The sequence below is a fragment of the Poecilia mexicana genome, unplaced genomic scaffold, assembly GCF_051168715.1.
Source record: "Poecilia mexicana isolate PSO_F unplaced genomic scaffold, ASM5116871v1 scaffold_22, whole genome shotgun sequence".
NCBI lineage: Eukaryota > Metazoa > Chordata > Actinopteri > Cyprinodontiformes > Poeciliidae > Poecilia > Poecilia mexicana.
This window is the reverse complement of record NW_028263391.1, coordinates 6,676,811-6,697,165: the sequence shown is the minus strand read 5'-3', so window position 1 is coordinate 6,697,165 and position 20,355 is coordinate 6,676,811. Positions and strand designations below refer to the sequence as shown.

At 38.5% G+C, this 20,355-nt stretch overlaps 3 protein-coding genes across 5 annotated transcripts; 1 reads left to right on the top strand and 2 right to left on the bottom strand.

Moving 5' to 3' along the window:
* Window positions 1-35: 35 nt before the first annotated feature.
* Window positions 36-13,321, bottom strand: slc5a6b (solute carrier family 5 member 6). Of its 3 annotated transcripts, XM_014976843.2 has the most exons (17): window positions 12,733-12,934; window positions 12,135-12,178; window positions 10,970-11,426; window positions 10,828-10,893; window positions 10,217-10,268; window positions 10,065-10,132; window positions 9,497-9,651; window positions 8,740-8,880; window positions 7,408-7,537; window positions 6,987-7,075; window positions 4,904-5,016; window positions 4,749-4,819; window positions 4,590-4,676; window positions 3,034-3,188; window positions 2,850-2,956; window positions 2,635-2,756; window positions 36-1,042 (listed from the first exon to the last, which is right to left on the bottom strand). In XM_014976843.2, the coding sequence occupies exons 3-17, from the start codon at window positions 11,315-11,317 to the stop codon at window positions 902-904; spliced, it is 1,845 nt and encodes a 614-aa protein (XP_014832329.1). In that variant the 5' UTR covers window positions 11,318-11,426; window positions 12,135-12,178; window positions 12,733-12,934; the 3' UTR covers window positions 36-901. The 3 variants fall into 3 exon arrangements, with proteins under 3 accessions (XP_014832329.1, XP_014832330.1, XP_014832332.1); XM_014976844.2 differs by lacking the exons at window positions 12,135-12,178; window positions 12,733-12,934 and adding an exon at window positions 13,233-13,321; XM_014976846.2 differs by lacking the exon at window positions 12,135-12,178.
* cenpo (centromere protein O) lies at window positions 12,965-17,022 on the top strand. The gene is made up of 7 exons (XM_014976849.2): window positions 12,965-13,116; window positions 13,239-13,393; window positions 13,784-13,934; window positions 14,027-14,298; window positions 15,527-15,686; window positions 16,254-16,374; window positions 16,484-17,022. The coding sequence occupies exons 1-6, from the start codon at window positions 13,095-13,097 to the stop codon at window positions 16,361-16,363; spliced, it is 870 nt and encodes a 289-aa protein (XP_014832335.2). The 5' UTR covers window positions 12,965-13,094; the 3' UTR covers window positions 16,364-16,374; window positions 16,484-17,022.
* Window positions 17,023-18,261: 1,239 nt separating this feature from the next.
* LOC148152784 (uncharacterized) lies at window positions 18,262-19,887 on the bottom strand. The gene has a single exon (XM_088002778.1). The coding sequence runs from the start codon at window positions 19,885-19,887 to the stop codon at window positions 18,787-18,789; it is 1,101 nt and encodes a 366-aa protein (XP_087858904.1). The 3' UTR covers window positions 18,262-18,786.
* Between the last annotated feature and the right edge of the window lie 468 nt (window positions 19,888-20,355).

Genomic DNA, 20,355 nt, shown 5'->3' with positions numbered 1-20,355 from the left:
AGTAATAAAATATATAATAAAAAAATTAGACACTCTTTATTACAAATTTTTAATCTTATGTAGAAAAGAGGTTTTACAGTTTTAATTCCAGGACACAGTCAGAGAAGTAATTGGGGTGCCAAGTCTCACAGCTTTAGTAGTAGAGATGCAACAAATAATCGGAAAAAGACTTGAATCAGCCAGTTTGTCGTGGATCGTCTCTGATCAATCACATACTCCGAAATTAATTGAACATTTTTGGTCTATAAACACATCAACTTTGCTGCACTTGGGTTTTGTCAAGGATTAGGCATATATGCAACAATGCATAAATGGAAACAACCTTGTACCGTTCCTCCTTTTCTGTTGCATTGAAAACTAGCACCTCGATAAAAGAGACTCCAGCACAATTTGTTGGCGCTTGTGTTACAGTCAATAGCAAAATTGTAAAGAGAGTAAAAATCGTGACCAGCGGGTCAGCTTTCAAATAAAACCTGAAATCCGATGTATGATATAGTAGTGCTTCTCAAATATTAAAATAATTTTTTTTTAAAGGTCTAAAAAGGATCAACTTGCTCATCAGCTCATTAATCTTCGATTTTTATGTAACATCATAGTGCACTTTCACAAGTATAAAGGCAATCTATTGAAACATTCAAGCAGCTGACTGGAACGGAAACATACTGTGGAGATCTACAAAACCTTCTCCGCTGCGAATCATTCAATCACAAAAAAAACATCAGTCTGGAGCTGCTGCTGCTGCTTCTGTGGCTCAAAGTGCAAACCTGATAAAAATCCCTCACCCCGAAGGAAAGGCATCACAACGACAAACGCATTGTAATCTACATGCAAACGCAGAGCTCCGCTCCAAGTGCTTTACATTCTGAGAGATTTCCATCCTCGTGCGTGGATGACTTCGACGTCACACCGCTGTTTCGTACTCGATAACACGTGAGTCGGCGTCAGGCAGCAAACGCTCTGTCTGCTGCTGCGATGGTGTGTGTTGCCCACTGGCGGTTCCATTGCTTTCTTTGTGTGAATGTGGCCCTTGTGGGGATGGGATCTTAGGACAACAAGGAAAAAATGACATTAAAGCGGAGAGAGAGACAGATGGAATTGATTTAGACGTTTTAAGTTTCAGAACCATGTAAGTGACTTTATTCAGTCAACACTGGTCCTGTGAAATCACCTCACATTTGCCTACAAAATAACGTGGTGCACAGAAGAGTTAACGGTTGGAAAGGTCTTGTTGGCATGAGGAGTCTCTGCTGAGACGATGCGTTTGCTTTCTGTCTGACGTGGCAGCCAATATGGTGGAGTTTCAGCTGCAGCTCTACTGCTCGTTAGTAAGTTCTCTGACGAGTATCACGCAGCAAATTCATTTCTACATCTGACCTCGGAGAAAAATTACATGGACTTCAATTCCTGGAAGGATAGGAACCCGTCCTACGTCCAGGGCTGGAACTAACAATAATTTTAATAATTATCTGTTCCATCGATTATTCTGACAATCAATCGATTAATTGGATAAATAAAATTTACCACATTCGGAAGCTTTTTCATACAATATTCGGGATGCAAATAAACAGATAATTCAATTCCTTTTTTAAATATATTCCCCAAGATGAAATAAGATGGTATTCCTTTACGATTGATCATTTATAGCCCTGCTTGACTTAATATCAGTGCAGTGTAGGGGCGATCTGATTCATTTATGGATAAATCAATTAATAAATGGATAACCAAAGGTGATAATAGGAGATATTTTTAACATAATTTGAACAGGATCAATCAATCAAATTTTATTTGTATAGCACATTTCAGCAGCAAGGCATTTCAAAGTGCTTTAAATAATAATAAAAAAAACAGCATGTGACATTGAATAAACAGTAAGAAAGAGAAAGAGATTTTGGAAAAAAAAAAAAAAAGATTAAAAAAGATAAAAAACATTAAAACCCGCACCCCTTTTCAACCTGGGGTGACGACATCCACACCCCTGTCCTTATCTGGGGCTCTAACCCTCTGGAACTTTAGTCAAAACGCCGTTTGACAAGGACTCCAACCTCTAGGTTTTTAGTTGAAACAGCGTCAACCGGGACTCTAAACCCCGTAGGACTTTAGTTAAACATCGTTTAACTGGGACTGAAGGATGAAGATTTTTACATCTTAAATGCCAAATGTATATATTTTTCTGCACAGTTTTAGCTTATTTAATATCTGAGGCTGTTGTTCTTTAAGCAAATTAAAGTACCGATTAATCAATTATTAAAATAGTTAAGGATTATTTCAATAACCGATTAATCACAATTAATTGTTTCAGCTCTACTTGCATGTTTTTCCTCTATGAAATGAGAGACTTGTAATTGTGTTTTACATTTTCCTACAGTCTTTACCCAGGTTGACAGAAGGCATCAGTTGCTCTAGCCATTGCTGATCTCTTTCCATCTTGATGTTATTTTAGCACAAAAGGTCACACTGCCTGACAAAGGTCAAATAATCAATTATAATTTCTTAATAGCAGCAACTGGTTGTTACCTGACCTCATAAATCCAAGTGAAGCACCAAGGGTGTATTTACTTTTTCCATCATTAATAGCTATTGAAAAGTTTTTGCCTGACTTGTTTGTTTTGGTCGGAAACTTTCATCTTTACTTACGGCCGGTCTCAGAGGAGTCACGCAGCAGACGTTCTTCTTCATGTGTTTGGGCAGAAAAAAAAGCAGCTTTCCCAACAACGGATAGACTGTTCCAGGTGTCGCCTCCCCTTCTTTCATTGGGCCTTGGCAAGAACACAAACGTTGCAAAGTTTAACGTGAAGAAACGTTTCACATTAAAGTAAGGCGGCACGAGTAAATGTCACAGTTTTGGATACCTGTGAGAAAGCTGACGGTCAGCCCGACGAGGACGACTATCAGGCAGCTGAAGCCAGCGTACCACATGTAGGACAGAGAGTAAAACCTGTGCAGCCCCGTGGGCCGGCTGAAGAACAGAGAGTTGAGTTAGTCTCGAGACAAAAAGTCACCGGTAACATTCGGCGTTAACGGCCGGAGTCCAACCTCGTCACGTTGCCGATCGCCGTCTGAAAGGCGGCGGTTGTGTTGATGTGGCAGCTGGGCGGCAGCCGCTTAGCACCAGAGCTGCGGGTGACGATGCTGCCGATGCCGACCCAGAAAGCGCCGACCAGACCTGCGCCCAGACCGGCCACCGCACCCTGGAAACAAAGTTCACAGACTGTCTTTGAACAACTGAATAAAGTTCTTCTATTTGTGATGACCTGGGATAATTACTGACAGGAATAAAGTCATTTAATAAGTTAAATATCATTTTACATTGATGTGCCACTGTTCAAATAAGAAACTATTTGTTTTGACTTACAAAATAAGATTTAAGCAAACAACTGTTATCCTGAAGTTGTGTTTATGTGGCCACATAAAGAGCAACGTTGGGCCAAATTTGGCCCGCGGGCCTCGAGTTTGACACGTGATATATGGGGACACAGGAAGCATGTGGAAGAAGGTCACCTGAACACATCATCCACAGTAAAAAAAAGGTGGTGCTGCTAAATGACTGAATAAATACATATATAAGCTCAAAAACAAAGATATTTATTGTTTTTACACCTGTTATTCAGGTTATTCAACCATCAGGCAGGAGGAAACAGCTGATATTATGAAATATTGTTTTGCTTCTGCACGACAAAAATAAAGGCATTCTAAATTGTCAACCATTCAGCCTGTAAGTGTTTCAGGAACATCTGATCATCACTGAAAAAATCCTTTGAAAATGTGAAGTGTGGCCAATAACTTTATTGTTGAGACGTCTGTGCTGCTCAAACATGCTTAGTGTTGAGATGCCATTTTGAAATAGCTTCGCTGACAGGCTAACTCCTTTTAGCACAACTTGAAAATAACAACAGTATTTTCCAGCGTCCGAACACATTGTTTTCTCAGGCAAAAATTATCCCTCTGTGTCCCGAGAAAAGCGGCTTGTTGTTTGCGAATGTTGCGTGTGCGTCAGATTTACCGGCGTACCAGAAACGCAAAACAAAGGTTCCGGCTCCAGACTTTTCTATGTAAGCAAAAAAAAATGCTATTAACCGTAAAAATGTTTAACGCCTTAAAATCTATGCAGTTAATTAATTAATTAGTTGATTAATTAGTTAATCCGAGTTCACATGTTAAAGTAGTGGCCCTAATTTAGATTAAAGTGTAATCAAGTGTTAGAATGGCCCAGTCAAAGTCCAGACTGAGAAATCAAATTGAGAATTTGTGGCAAGACTTAAAAATCAAAGCTCTCCATCCAATCAGACTTTGAGGTTTGGGGTATTTTGCAAAGAGGAATGAACAAAAATATTCAGTTCAAAGATGTGCAAAAAAACAAAATGCACACCACACTTTTCAGATTCTTTTTTTTTTATTATTTAAAATAATGTACCCTTTTACACCCACTGCACAATTGTGTGTCACTTTCCATTGACCAGTTGCATAAAATACATTGCAGTTTGTTAAATTAACGTGAGGAAATGTGGGAGAGGTTAAGGTGTGCTCATATCCATATTTTTATAAGCTCACGACTAGACATGCAAAACCAAATCACATGAATGTCGGCTTACCTTGGAGTTGGCCCACGGGAAGAACATGCCGAGGCAAAACAGGCCGAGAATGGGTCCGCCAACCATCCCGAAGATCTTTAAAGCTACCTGCAACACAAAACATGAGTGCTAATCCTCACAAAGTTACTGAGAAACAATCAGATCAAACGCTGAGCTCACCAGCAGGACCGAGTCGCCCATGAGGTGAGTCAGGTAGGCCATGGCCAGGCAGAGCAGCCCATAGGACGTCGCTTAGGGTAGAGCCACAACATGAACCGTCAGAAACTACAACCAAAACTTCACCTTAGCAAAGTTTGAAGCCGAGAGCGGCTCACCTAAAGCTTTGGAGACCAGCGTCGCTCTCTCCTCCGACATGGAAGGGAAATGCGGCTTGATGAGATCTTCCATCGTCACAGTGGCCAGAGAGTTGAAGGCAGACGAGATGGTGCTGAACGGTGAAAGCAAAACATAAACCCATGCCCGTCTTTTCTGTTATTTGCAACCATGTTAAAAGCTGTGCAAATCCACAACAACTGAACAGATTCTCAGGTTTTATTTTTTCTTGTGTGTGCGAAGCAACGTGATCACCTGATATGGTTTTCATTGTGAAGACCGTATCAGATTATCGCTAAACGGTTTCCACTCTGGCAACACACACACACTTCCTCTGTTAACATGAGGAACACAGGAAAAACTCGGCGTTTGTGTCGCTTCGTATTACAAGGGCGACAATGTTTCGGCTTCTAATCAAAAACTTTTGTAATAAAGGAGGTTGTTAACAGACCTGTTCATGTAAATTTCTTGTAAATCAAATTTTTATTTCAGCCTGTGAATGCCACGCAATTCTGCCTTCACACAAAAGATCCATTTTAGCTTCATGTTCCTCATTTTCTTTTATCATCCTTGATGATGATGCCCCAGGTTGTTCAGTTTTAGTTTTAGGACTCCATGACTATTAATTATATATATTTTTTAAATATATAAATCTACATTTCAGATTGAAGCGAAACTTTTTGAACTTCTTGTTTAAAACTGAATGATCTGGTCCCTTACATGAGAAAAGTAATTTTAAAACCTGGCATGCAGCAACGTGGTGGCTGTCAGTTCACTCGTATAAAAAAGTCAATGCATGTCTTCTTAAAGGTGCAGTATTTAACTTTTGTTAAAAAAAAACAAACAAAAAAACATCTTTTTTACATATTGTTGAAAATATCACCATCTCGTGACTGGATGTTATGAGACAGATAATCTGTGTTAAAAAAAAAAAATCAAGCTCCTCTGCCTTCTCCCAGTGCAAACTGGAAACAACCAATCAGAGCCAAGAAGAGGGTTTTAGCGCTGTCAATCACCCTCCATGTGGTGCTACTCATTCTCCCCTCAAATCTTGATTAAAGTCAGATTTTTTTTCAGTCACCCTAAACCTCTTCCCTACTTCTCCAATATAATTTTTTTATTCATTTTTACACCCCCACCTGTACAAATTGCTATTGGTCTAAATGTTTTCTATTAATCTGAACAATAAACTCTTATTTTTTAGCTCTGTCTGGACTAACCGATCCAATTACTAGTGACAAACATAAAAGAAAGCCTGACAGTTTGCTAACTTTCTGTTCTAGAAAACGCCTCCTCCTTAACTGGATAACTGAAAACATTTCCTCTGAGAGTTTTTGTACTATAGTACTTTATATATTGATGTATATTGCTTTGCATTGTACAGATAATCCACATTATAAGTGCTATCTCCTTTTGATGTAGTTTTCTTTTACATGCAACTAACTGTGACTGTAACTAGCTAAATTAAATAACTGTTCCTTTGTTTTACAATGAAACAATTTCTATGTTTTATATGTTTGTGTCTTGGTTTGATCTGTTTTAGTGTTGTGCAGCACTTCAGTGAAACACATTACTTTCTTATGTGCTTTAGAAATAAAATAGGATTGGTCGAAATGTTAGGGTTTATTTTTCTCCAAAGGGTAAAAGTAAAGTAGGTTCTACAGCTCTTAACAAATTTGACCTAATTGTGGGCTGTGTTAGTTTTTTAACCGCACATAGTGTTTTACATTTTGGTCTCACAAAAGTTTCCATGAGCCTCAAGGCTGCTTCTCTGATTAAGACTCTCAGTCAAATTACGTCGGTTGCAAATTTTTACCACACTCACCTCTGCAATGGCTAAAACGTTCAACTCTATGCTGACGATAATGTGAAAATACAAATATTTTCTAAATGCATTCTTTTTGTGTGTGTGCGTTTTCAAAACTCATCCAGACCTGGGAAAAAAAATGCAAAAACAAAGACAAATTCTAAACTTTTCAAAAGCATGCAAAGAAAAACAACTCGACATTTGCAAAGGCAAACACACGGTTGCCGATAAAGAGGCCTGATTAGAAAAATCTGCCGACACGGCGGAAAGTCCCGTACCTGAGCGCCGCGCTAAAAAGACAAGCGACAAACAGTCCGGGCAGTCCGGGCAGGCCTTGCAGCATGTCCATCACGAAGTATATCACCATCTGTTTGAGGCAAAGCTGACGTCACTACTTCCTGGAAGCTTTGGGTTTTTGCATATATTAATTTAGTCAATAGAAACCACAAAGCCAATATGACAAGATGACCTCTGTCAGTAAACAGCCTCTATATTTACGTCACATGTGATGTGAACGTTACTGTTGCACATGCAAATATCCAGGCTGTAATATTTGCATTTTTTGGCGTTTAAGAACCGGCAGGTCACATTTTTTTATAATTTTAGCTGACAGTCTGGAACCTTCTATACTACATTCGTGTATTCTAAAGAAAATAAATAAATAAATAAAAATGTCTGGAGGAGACGAGGAGGACTCACGGCATCTCTGGAAGAGCTACCCAGCTTCTCGGAAAAGTCCTCTCCACAGTAACGTGCAAACATGACGAGGCCCATGATGCAGCTAAGACCCAGAGCCAGCTGAAGGGAAGGAAACACCATGTAGCACGACCTGCTCACACACACACACACAGTAAAGGTGGAAAATGGGGAACATTTTCACTAAAAGATCTCCCATTAAAGTTGGCTAAATCCCTCTTTGACACAAAAACACCTTGGTTCCATCCAGGATTAAAGTAAAATGCTTCCATTTCAAAGTTTTGCTGCATCTGATGACAGTGAAAGAGGAAGAGTGGAAATTTTGTTCTTTTTTAAAAGGAGAAAAATAAAAGGAAAATAAAGGAAAGAAGAAAAAAATAAAGGAGCTGTTTTTATTTGCAATCTGATGAGAGATCATGGATGAAAACTTAAGTAATCACCAGTTTTACTGGAATAAATCTGATAAAAGCAAACCAGAATTTGGTCCTGAACTGTAAACAAATACTGCAAACCCACGTGTTGGGTAATCGGAAACTGGAACCATAAAATTCATTCAGATAAACCGTGATTACAGCCTAATCTACCCATCGACTCAAGAGGTTATCTGTGTGATAAGTCCATCAGCGCCCCCTGGTGTACAAACCATTGAACCCCAATGCTTCTTGCTTCACACTTTCTGGGAAAATCTACAGTGCAAAATGTTCTAGAACGTGAAAATTTCTTAATTTTTTTCTAGAAAACTTCTGGGATTAATCTAAAAGTTTCAGAGTTTTTGTAGAAAATTTTAGACTTTGCAAAATCAGAAATGTTCACATTTTTTCCATTACATTTCCGAGATTAATTAAAAAAAATTCTGAGTTCCTTTTTCACAAATTTTCGATTTTCGGAGCTCAGAAATGTCCTTGTTTTTTCTAGAAAATTTTTGAAAATATTCTCAAAAAAACTTTTTTTCAGTGGAAATTTTACATCTTTTTAAAAAAAATCTATCCACAACATCTGTCGGGTATAAACACGACAGATGCTTCCACATTCTGTCCCATAAGCATTGTTTTTTTTGCTAATTAGGTGATTTCTGAAAGACATTTTAAATGTAAAGAGTTTTGATAAACACTGTTTCTATTGGTTCACAATCATGCACTACTTTCTATTTCATTAAAGAACATTCTGATAAAATACTTCCAGGTTTGTGGTTGTAATGTGGCAACATGTGAAAAAACCTCTACAGGAAGCTGGATATTGATGTAAAGCACTTTAGTCTTCAGATTAATTTACACACAAATCTGATAATAATAATAATAATAATAATAATAATAATAATAATAAAAAACAAAATACTTCACAGCTTCTTTTTCTGTCCGCGCGCTGAGATATCTTTGGACCTGAGCCTGGTTGACTCCGTACAGGGACAGCATGAGGAAAACCCCGCCGACCCCCAGAGTCCAAAAGGTGTGTCTCTCTGTGGGATCCGGGTTCAAGCTGAATCAGAGAAAGAAAACCGTTTTTAAACTAGGGTTTCGTTTAGGCCTGCAACTGTCGATTATTTCAGTTCATCTGACAATTAATCAGATTTTAAAGTTGCTGTTTTTTTGGCATATTCTGCAGATTTTTCATTTAACCACTTAACCTTATTTTATACAATATTAGAAATACATTTTTAAAATATACACAAACAATTCACTTTGCTCAAAACTACTTCTAGCGTCAACATGTGAAAAGCTCGGCCCTTTATGCTCAATTTATCATCAATACAGCAGCGCAGGGCTGAAGTGTTGATTAATTTGGATAACCAATTATTGACTGCAAAAAAAAAAAGATGCTTATTAGATGATTTTTTTTTTTTGTTTGAACCAGGTGAAGCTGAAACTATGCCACATCAGAAGTCTGGGTAGAAATTGTTTTTTTTTTGTCTTAAATGCAAAATATGTATATTTCATGTGTAGTTTCATCTTTATTACCGCCATGTGTGTATTGTTTGTTCAGCAAACGGCCTCTTTTTTTGAGTCTGCATGCGCCAATTAACAATAAACCAATTACTAAATTAGTTGACGTGTATTTTAATAATGCTCAAGGCCTTAGCCATCACTGAACTCACTCCAGGCCAGAGAGGCGGTTTCCCTCCTTCACTTTCCTCCAGACCTCCGACATTCCTCCGGTCCGCTCCACTCCCACAATGATGACGGCGATCTGCCCTGCGAACATCACGAGCGTCTGGAAGACGTCCGTCCAGATCACTGCCTTCAAGCCGCCCTGCGGGGAGCCGAGCGGAAACATTCGGTCAAACCCAACGGCCACTGTGGACTGTTCTGTACAAAATTAAACCGAGTAGGAGTTACGGTTTCCATCTTTCAACCTACAAGAGACATTTAGCTGTCGATCTGAAATGTTTACTGAATTAGATGTTTTCAGATCTTAAACAAGAGTAATTTGTTAGTATTCTGTAATCATTTTCACATATAGTCTTCCAAGAATGAAGGGAGTTATTTCACGGACAAGGTCACAGCATAAAATCTCAAAAACAGACACATTTCTGGTGTTTTATAAAGACAGGAAATGTTTTCTGCATAATTTGGTTAATTAACTGAAAGGAGCGACTCTCTCGACACGCTAACATCGTTGCTCCAGACAGAGAGTCAGTTCTCTCAACATTCAAGTCAACTCACCAGGGTCGTGTATAAAGTGCAGACTAGTCCGGTTATCAGCACTGTGCCCCAAAGCTGAAATCCGGTAGCTGAAATTAAAACACAGCAACATCCTGAAATTCGTTTCAAACTCCGATTTAATGAATCAAATTAAAACATAAAACTTTTCTTACCTGCGTTGAGTGCGAAAGCAGGTGTGTACACACAAACACCCATGTAGATAACCTTAAATCAAGTTAAGAGACAAATCAGAAACCGGAGTGTTTTAACGAAAAAAAAAACAAACAATGAAATACACAAAAGACGCTTTATACTTTTTCACTGATTGAACAGATTTTACTGGATCTTGCCTAGAGATCCAGTAAAAGCTGCTTCAGCTTCTTTGCAAATAAGAATGGACTAAAAAACAGAACATTTTGACTGTAACACCTGTAAAGACAATTTATTGACTCAGTGGGTCTGAATAAAAATGCACACCACATTTTTCAGATTTTTTTCGGGGTGAGGGTGTGTTGGGGAGGATGGTTGCTGGTCTACCAGAGGGCAACACATGACAGGAAATCCTGAACTAAACACACCTCAGAGAGTGGCCGTATCGGCTCTAAGAAGAGTTTAAAAAACCTGAACCTTAACGTTCCTAAAGTTTGAAGGATGGTTCCTGCGAACCATCCTTTGATGAAAATCACAGCTGGATGTCCATTTTGGTCCATACAAGTCTCAGACAATGTTTTATTTCACCAATAAAACTTTACAGGATGGCTGACAGATATCTGAATGCACCCACCATTTGAAAGATGAACGTTAGCGTTCCACATATCCGCACTACTTTGCTGAACCGTAGCTCCAGATACTGCAAAACAAGAACAACAACGCTGACTCATTGCTCACGTACGGCTGACAAAAATGGACATTTTTTTTTTACACACCTGGTAAGCACTGGAGAGCTTCAGCCTGTATAACAATGGAATGAAAACATGAGCAGGAATTAAAAGCCCCAGAATGTAGGCGCAGCCGATGAACCAGTACTGGGTGCCGTGAGTGTAGATCTCGGCCGGGACGCCGATGATGGCCACGGCTGATTGGAAGGAGGCGATGAGTGACAGCGAAACAGGGAGACACCGCATGCTCCTGTCAGCCATCAAGAACTCCTGTGTGGTGCGTTGGCGGCCCCCAGACAGGGCGTAGTACAGCCCGATGCCCACGGAGGCGGCCAGTAGAAGGGCGAACACGACGTAGTCCACGGCTGAAAAGTGCTTTTGATTGGACGGGTCCATCTTGGTTTGCTTCCTGGGCCGGAGAGTTCAAGTGGCTCTTTGTGTTGCTCCTTCATGCAAATCGGAAACACTTTTCTCCGCACCCATCAGTGACAACCGTCCAGAAAGCCTAAGAAAAAAAAGAGATTAAATATGAGAATTAAGAATATAATAATGCCAAACAAAAAGGGCACAGCAAGAAAATGGTAAAAATACCCACTGTTTTGGAAAGAATGGATATAATATATGAAGTCTATGCAATGAAACTACTGATTTTATATCTCAGATATTACTCAGAAAAATGTAAACAATATTTGAAAAAATAGAAACATTCCCTTTGTAATCAACCACCGAACATCAGTGTTGAACTCTACACATAATATTCATAATCTTGAGCTAACCCCCATATAAAATGTTGTTTTTTATTATTTTTCCTCCTTTTTTCTGATGTTTTTTTTTGGACCAAGAATCTCCAGAAAAAAAACTACATAACTACAGTTTTAAAATTGTTCTTTAAATGTTGTATAAAAAATGGGTTTTGTTGTGACTTAGTTAGCTTATCAACTCTATATGAACATTACAGTCTGTCATAGACAAGGTCACACCACATCCTTGAAACTGTTTGGAAGCTGAGAAAGCTGGAAACTTTAATTTTGTTTAATTCTAAATTAAGTAGGAGGGTCAAAAGCAACTTTATGTTTTTTAGCTACAGTATAAATATAAAACAAAATACATACAAAGACGAATTTTCTCCAAGGCACAAATCGTAAAAAGTACATTCGTCTGCTTTCTCCTAACTCCCTAAATTCTTGTTGACAAGGTTACCGGATCAAAATACCTCAAAGATAGTTTGCTTCCAAGAGCGCTCACTCGGTCATGTTTCTGAAAAAACAATATGACAAAGAATGTTTGTAACACTTTGATCAAATTTCAACCCCCCAAAAATTTTAACCATTTTTAGCATTAATTTAGTCGTACCATTAACTGACTAAGAACTTATTTGCCAACTTATTAGTTTAACTTATTTACTAATATCTAACTAATTTAGAATATTTGACCGAATGGCATCACAGACTTTATGATGTAGATTTTGTTACATTGCCACAAACTTTTATTAGAGAAAAAACCAACAGGCTAATCTCTTCAAGAATACCTCAAAGTTGTGTGGATGTTAAAATATAAAAAAATGCAAAACGTTTTTCAAACTACATGCTTAACAATATCTGTGATAGCTAAATAAATCTATGAAGCTCACCAACCAGTTAATGTTCCTAGTAAAGCTTATTATTCCAAAGTGCATTCAATATACCACAACTAACTAAAAGATTTACTTAAAACAAATACATTTGAACAGTAGAAGTAAATCAGCAAAGTGTACTCTGATTTAAAAAAAAAAAAAAACGTCCAGGAAGTAAATATAATACACACTGACTCACCTCAAGTTCAAGGGAGCAAGGGACATTCAGGAACTCTAAATGTGTTAAATGCAACCTGTTAGCGCATGAGTATCAGTGCAGTGGTGACATACTGCAGAAAGTTGAGCTCTTTGTTTTAATTTCTTCTGTTGAAAACATTTAACGCTGCGTTCACCTTTTACCTACAGCCAAGCTAAGCTTCTACTCCATGTGATGTAAAACTGTTGTCGATTCTCTTCCGGCAGTTTCTGACGTCACGACGGCGTACCGTGCGCACGCAACAACCGCGAAAATTAAAAACAACAATAAAAAGTACGGGATATTTTTCGTTTGAGTTGCTAATTTAGATGTAGCTGAGTAAACAAAGAAAAAGGTGGAAAAACATGGAGGGAGCGTCGACGAGAGGTAGGCCAGAACCTGCAAAGCTAACTTATTGTTAGCTTGAAATGAGTTTGCTTCTGAGACGCTAACATATTAGCCGTCGCTGAATTCATTTCAGGGTTTGTGAAAGTGTTTCTTACCTCCAGGTGTTTTGAGCCACCTGAGTCTGCTGGAAGTTCAGGCCCGGAGCCGGGGGAGCCAGGTCCCACAGCAGCCGAGTCCAGTGAAGGAGCTAAAGGCTAAAGTTGAAGCTTTGACCTCGCAGAGAGACCAGCTGAAGGCAGAGCTACAGATACACAAGGTGAAGCTTCTTCTGAGGCGCTGAGCCAACGCTGCACTCTTAAAAAACGTGTTCAGAAGTTGCACACAATTATGCTGTAATATTTTCTTGTTGCCTCTTTGATTCTGGTTTGCAGCTGCAGAATTTTGAATATACAGGATTTTGTTTAACCAGCAGGAAAAAAAAGATATTGGACCTGAAACAAAAGCGTGGATCAGTTTTTTTTTTTTTTGTCTCCTTCATACATTAATAATCTAATTTTTTTTAGAGATGGAAAATTATAATACTTTTTCAGTGAGACTCAAAGCAAAAATCACAAGTCTCAACTCCCCCAAATCCTGACCTCAGATTTAAGCCACAGTATCCCTGAGTAAATAATGTTTTGTCTATGTTTGCTTCCCCTTCTTACAGAAGCTCCAGAAACTGAGAGCACCTGTAGACAAACGGCGAGAAGATGGAGAAGACGAGGAAATGGACGTAGACTCAGAGAGCTCAGAGTTGTTCCATCTGATGGCCAGACACTCTGAGCTGACGGATCTTCTTCATGCTCATAACCTCATTGGTAATTAGAACATGTGAATTTAAATTTTTAATTATTTTTTGCTACTTAATTATTGTTATTTATTCACCGACTTTATTTGCTAATGTCGCCAGGTGGGTATGACGCCATCACAACAAACGGAGGGAAAGGCATGTGCTTCTCTCTGGCGACCGAGTACGAGGGTGCATATTTGGACACCTACAAACTGGAGCTCAACCTGAAGCCAAAAGTTAGGATCAGCCGCCACAACATCCCCCCTTTCATTCCTCTGAACAGCCTGGCTGAGCAGAGCGACTTGCAGACGGACGTGAGGGCTTTTCTGGCCACAGTCAGCCAGCATCTTAACGCGTTTGCAGGCCGCAAGCAGCAGCTGAAGCTTGTGAAGGTGATTTATTTAAAATAATATTGTACTGAATACTTTGGCTGCATGCACACCTTTTAAGCTGTGGCATAATGTTTTTATAATTACGTCCTCTTCAAGAAAACAGTCAGTTCATTCCACCACTATGTTTCACATTATAGTTATGATCTTTTGGCGTTATATATTTCTGTTTGGCTTTGACTATGAATATTGGAATTTTCCTCCAAAACACAAACCTTGCTCTAGTCCAGAGGTTCCCAAACTGTGGGGCGCGCCCCTAGGGGGTCACCGTGCCATTGGTAAGCCTTCTGGATGAAAAAAAAACAAAACAAAACATGAACGCAGTATGTGCTGGGTTTTTACCTTAGAATGGCCAACTCTCTATTATTCCTATGTCAATTTGATACACTAGGGGCTTCCGCACTTCCCATATCTGTGTCCTCTGTCACTTTTATCAGCAGTTAAAACTGTTTAATCCGTTGTTAACATGTCGTAACCTGTTTTTCCGAGCCGCCATTAAACGCAACATGAGCGCTACAACTCTCGCGCTGGGTTTACACCTGTGCGGCAGTGAAGGAGACCTGCTGCTGCTGCTACAGGTGTGTTAGAATCATGGCAGCAAACCAGCAAAACGCAAAGAACTTTTCAGTTTTTCCTCCAAACTAATCGACTGAGTTGAGTAAAGCTGTTGAATGCAGGTAAAGTTAGCTAAAAGATGACTAGCTAGCTAATATCAATACAGCACCTAAACCTTGTTAACAAGCATAGACAACAACTGATGTTGTTGTCTATGTTCAGCTACGATTCATTTTGCCCCCCAAAAAGTTGATCCCTCCAAATTAATATTGGAATGAATTGGATTATTTATATTTCAGAAAAGGCCTCCGTCCTGCTTCCTCACCCAGACGTGAAGAATACAGGGAATTGTTTCATGTTGAACACAACTAGCATTTGTTAGAAATTGTTCACACTATCTTAGTTTTGTGCTTGGCAACCGTAAGTTGACCAAATGTTGGTCAAATAGAGTACTTATTTATTTTTCAGTGTTCACATGTAGGTATTTTGATCTTAACCACTAACAGATTTGTCATGGTTTCCTTTTCTAACATACAAAAACCTGTTTGTTTGTTTGTGTTATAGTGGTGGATACACCTTTAGGACCCATTGAAGAGTCTTAGTTACAATAATAGAAGAGCTGGAACTTCTGGTTCTGAATGAATATGCTGATATTTTCCTCTTGCTTGTGCTGCAGGAGCAACACAAGTCCATTGAAGTGATGGAAAGCAATCTGTTGTGTTCGATACTGGTGCTGATGTTCACTGTGCCCAAGGACAAGACGCCCTTGCTCTGCACGTTGGAGTACACCGACCACACCAGGTGTCTTCCCACTCGAGTCCATCTGAACTGCCAAGGTAAGGTTATTGTACACTGTGATGAACATCCCATTGTGTTAAATATGTCTCCTTTAGTTATGACGTAATTATCGAGGGGTGCAGAGTGGACTTGAACCAGAAGACCTGAGTGGGCTGGATGGATGATATGACAACATATCTTTGATGTATTTTGGTGCTGTATTCAGTGATTTTTATAAACTAACAAAAATATTTCATGCCTATTCTCTGCACTACAGGGAGCCAGTGGAAGGACTTAAGAACTGTTTTCGTAGTTTTAGTGAGATCTCAAGATCTTGCTGGAACATTAGTCCTTTAATCCTAGACCTGTTCTTCAGGTGATAGAAGACTGACTTTGTAATTGTCTTTATGTGTCCGTGAATATTCAGGTTTGAATTCATGGCTACACCCAGAGTTCAGACCTAATGAGTAGTTTGTAATATGTTTTTAAATCTAAAATCTAAAATGTCCTGATATTTTAGATTTATTACTATAGTACACATAACTTTTTCTATTCTCTTACTAAGACTAAAGTAAATTATTTTGTAAGCTTACTGTAAAGTCTTTTATACATGTGTGCTTTTGCAGACAAACTGCTTCCCGACTCTCCGAACTGGAAGAAAAACTGCAGCCTGCTGAAGGAGGTTCCTGTGCACAGAGCTTTAACGGCCATAAAGAAAGCTAGCGATATTGTTTAATTTATTCTCCAGTATGTAAAATATAACTGTTTGATGTACATAATATAGGAGTTTGCTCAAAATTGTAAAATTTACTTTTTTTGAACCTTTCAGCATGTCACAATGTTTTTCCTTCATCAGAAACTCTCTGTCACGCTGACCTCCGTGATCTGAATTTTACCATCAACGATCTCTTCTCTGTGATTGTTTCTGTCGTGGAAGCATTCAGCATGTCCAGCTGTGCTGTTTATCCAACGCTTTTAGTTTATGCTGGAGCTGTGGCGCCCCCTTCTGGTTCAGGACTTTCATCTCAATTCTCCCTTCAGCACAAGCCCACTGCATAATTGTTCCATCATCTCCAAGAACTGAAAGAAGAAAACAGTTTCCATTTTTCCTAGTTTTGCTTTCCTTATTGCTAAGAATTAAATGTTTTCTTTCTTGATTGTGTGCAGTTTTCATGAAACAAGCAAATCTGCTGCTGTGGTTGCATTTACTTTGGCTTTTCAATAGACCATTCACAGTGGGCATGTGCTGTCCACCTCTTTGTGTTTACATGGTGAGAATTACACTGTATGTTTGGGAAGAAATGAACACATCCAGTTAATAAATACACAACTTTTATTTTTTCAGATTAACACACGAATTGAGCATAAATAAAGGAATTGCATTAATCTATGAAACATTTCCTATTATGTCTAGAACAAAACTGGGGAGCCATTCATTTATTGTTTATGCCAACTTAATCCTTGTCCTTAAAGATTGTCTGAAAGGTTTATTTGATTTCAGATTGTGAAAAAATAGCACAAGGAAATGTTTTGATTTATTCATATTAACACTTCCTGAAAGTGAAAATAATAAATAGTACATTATATATTTTATTTGTGTATGTGGTGCCTACTGTTATTGATGAAGTGAAGACAAAGATAAACACTTGAAAAACAAATGTTGTACTCGCAGTAAATAAGCTGTTTTGTGGCAAATACCCTGCATCTTATGTCAGCAAATATCAAAAATCACATTACATGACTGAAGTGAGTCATTACACTTGGTAAAAAATGTTAAGTCTTCTTGTAGTTTTTTGATTTTGGTTTATAGATAGAGAACACCCAAAATTTTGTCTCCGAAAATGAGAATATTGTAAAAATAAATAAATAATAAAATAACATATTCATAGAAAGTTAAGTGGAAAGGAAATGTAAAGTGAGAAAAGCTCCACCAGAAACAGGGATAACTGATTAAATGGGTTACAGAAAATCTTGACCAGACTTTGAAGCAAAATTATTTAAATGATTTGGGTAAGCTTCACAGGGAGCAGACTGAGAGTCACTGTAGAAAAGCTACTCCAGCATATGAGCTACAAATGTCCTCAGAGGCCTCTGTGACTGAGGCCTCAATCACAGAGGTCTATGAAGTCATAGACTTCTATGGCAACACAGACACATATGATGTCATATACAACTATGACGTCATTGTGACGTCACAAATGGGTATGGCGTCATACACCTTTGTGATGTAATATGTATATGATGTAATTAATCTCTGATGTCATACCTCTGTAACATAAACATATATGACGTCAGATGTCTCTATGACATCACATACCTATGACGTTATATGTCTATATGACGTCATGTACATCTATGACGTCATATACCTCTATGACATCATATGTCCATATGGCATCATGAACTTCTATGATGTTATAGGCCTGTATGATGTCATAAACATCTATAACGTCACATACATATACCTTTATGACATCATTGACCTCTATGACTTCATAGGTCCAAATGCCTTTGTGAGATGTTGCTGAAAAACATCAAACAATTCTTGTTTGATGTTTTTGACTTGTTTGACAGGTAAATTTAATTTTTTTGTCATGCTTATTGAAAGTAAATAGTGGTTTCAAAGGTGAAGTAAAAATAAAAAATAATGAAAACAAAAACCTAAACTGCTAAAGACCACAGCACTGGTAGCTTTTCTGTAGTTTTGCTTAAAAATGTTACTTTTGTGTTTCCACTCTGAGTGTGTAGTGAGACTGATGTGAGTGCATATAAATATGTGAATAATAATGTGTGTTACTGAGTGTTACTCTTACAAACTCTTATTTTTTAGCAGTTTTTGTTTTACAAAGAAAAATTAACAAAGAAAAAGAAATGTTTTTTGTACCAGTTCAGCTTTTTTGTTTTGTTTTAGTTTTTTAAGATAAAGGACAGAAAGTGACAGTAAAACATTTGAGCTTGGATTTTTAGCTTTTTTCTTTTTGTTTTATATATTTTTGTTTGGTTTTTCAAGTAAGACATAAAATTGCAGGAAAAGAAAAACATTTACATCTGTGCTTCGGTTGTTTGTTTGTTTGTTTGTTTTCTTTTTGTTTAATTCAGTTTTTTAATCTGAATTAAACAATTCAGATTGTTTAATCTGAATTGATTATTGAGCAGAGCTCAATAATACCTTCCACAGTTTTGATTTTTCCAATTTTCTTGCTGTGCCCTGAGTCTTTGGAACTCAAAGAACCTGTTGATGCCATTTCTGTTGTTAGACTGAGCTGAAAAATTTCTTCTTTCGACTTCTGATGTCCTAAAATTTTGGACAGTCCTGTTTACACTTTGTCCTCCAAACCTTTGTGGACCTTGAAAGCTGTTGGACCTGTTTCTGTTGGTCCAGCCTTGGTCTCTTGACTGCAACATATTTCCTCTGGACCTTGTCTGGTTCCTTAAGTGATAATTTCCTCTCTGTTCCTGCTGTGGAAACCGTCTTTGGTTCAACGGCGGTGTTTTGTAGTGGTTATTGTGGCCATTTGCAAAGGTGTTACCAGGATTGTGTTGGCAAAAGTTTGTAGTTTGTTGTCTGAAGTTGGGTGTTTCGTCCTTTGAATGGAGCGGAGCAGTGACCCTATTCTTCCCAGGATTCTTTCTCTGAGTTTGTACCTCAGGGAAACTCTTTCCGCTATTCACCCCCTCATTTGTTTGATGCCAACCACTGACGCCGGTGTTGGAAGTTTTCGTAGAGTTACTTCCATAATTCTGTTGCTTTGAAGCAGCCATTCTGAACCAATGTGGTTCCTGTCTTTTCGACAAGTCGGAAGAATCCATGTCGGGAGTCCCACCTTGATTTTTCTGAGACTGCAAACTTACCAGTTTTCTGTCCGCTAGCGTATCCTCAGTGCAGTCCATGGATTCGTCTTCCATCACTGATTTGGGAACCTTCCTAAAACGTGCAAGTAGTTCATCCCTGCATTTTTTACGCAAAGCCCACAAACCAGACGAATCCTTGCTGGGGATGGCAGCAGGGTTTCTGTGCCGGATTCTGACGCTTGCAATCTTATTGAACTGCTTTAATATCGCAGCCATATTTAGTTGACTTGAAACAATGTCAGCCATTTCAAACAGCTGACTTTCCTCCTCTGTGATCAACTTTGTGATTCCTCTGTATCGAGCGAGGACGTCATACCTGAAGTTTTTACGCCGCGCCCACAAATCACTGGGGTTGCTTCCTCTCATTTTCCAGTCTTTGCTCAGACTGTAGCTACGTTGCTTTACCATGTTTTCAGCGTTCATATTATGTCCCGATAATTCAAACAGTCGTCTCAACTCTTCCCAAATACTTAGACGTATTTTGGGATCAAGGAAGTGAAACTTGCTCTGAATCAGACAGAATGACATGTAACTCTGAAATTCTGGGAGATACATCCAATAGCTGTGATGTCATAAACAGATGTTCCACGCATTTATGAAGTCATGAGGAGGGTGTGATGTCATCTTTCTTTTAGATGTTTCTCGGCAACAGAGGGGATTTCAGCTGCCAGAAAAACCAATAAAGCTTGTCTTTACCTCAGTCTCTCAGCTATTAATCTGTTAGACGAAGTTAGCAATGTAGAATTCACCTAATAAACAGTGAAGTGCAAAAATTTTCACAGCACTGGAAGACTTAGATTAAGTATAATTTTGTTCAACAACAAAAGTTTGCTTCTGATTTAAAAAAAAATTATGTTGGAAGTTCTCAAATGAAGA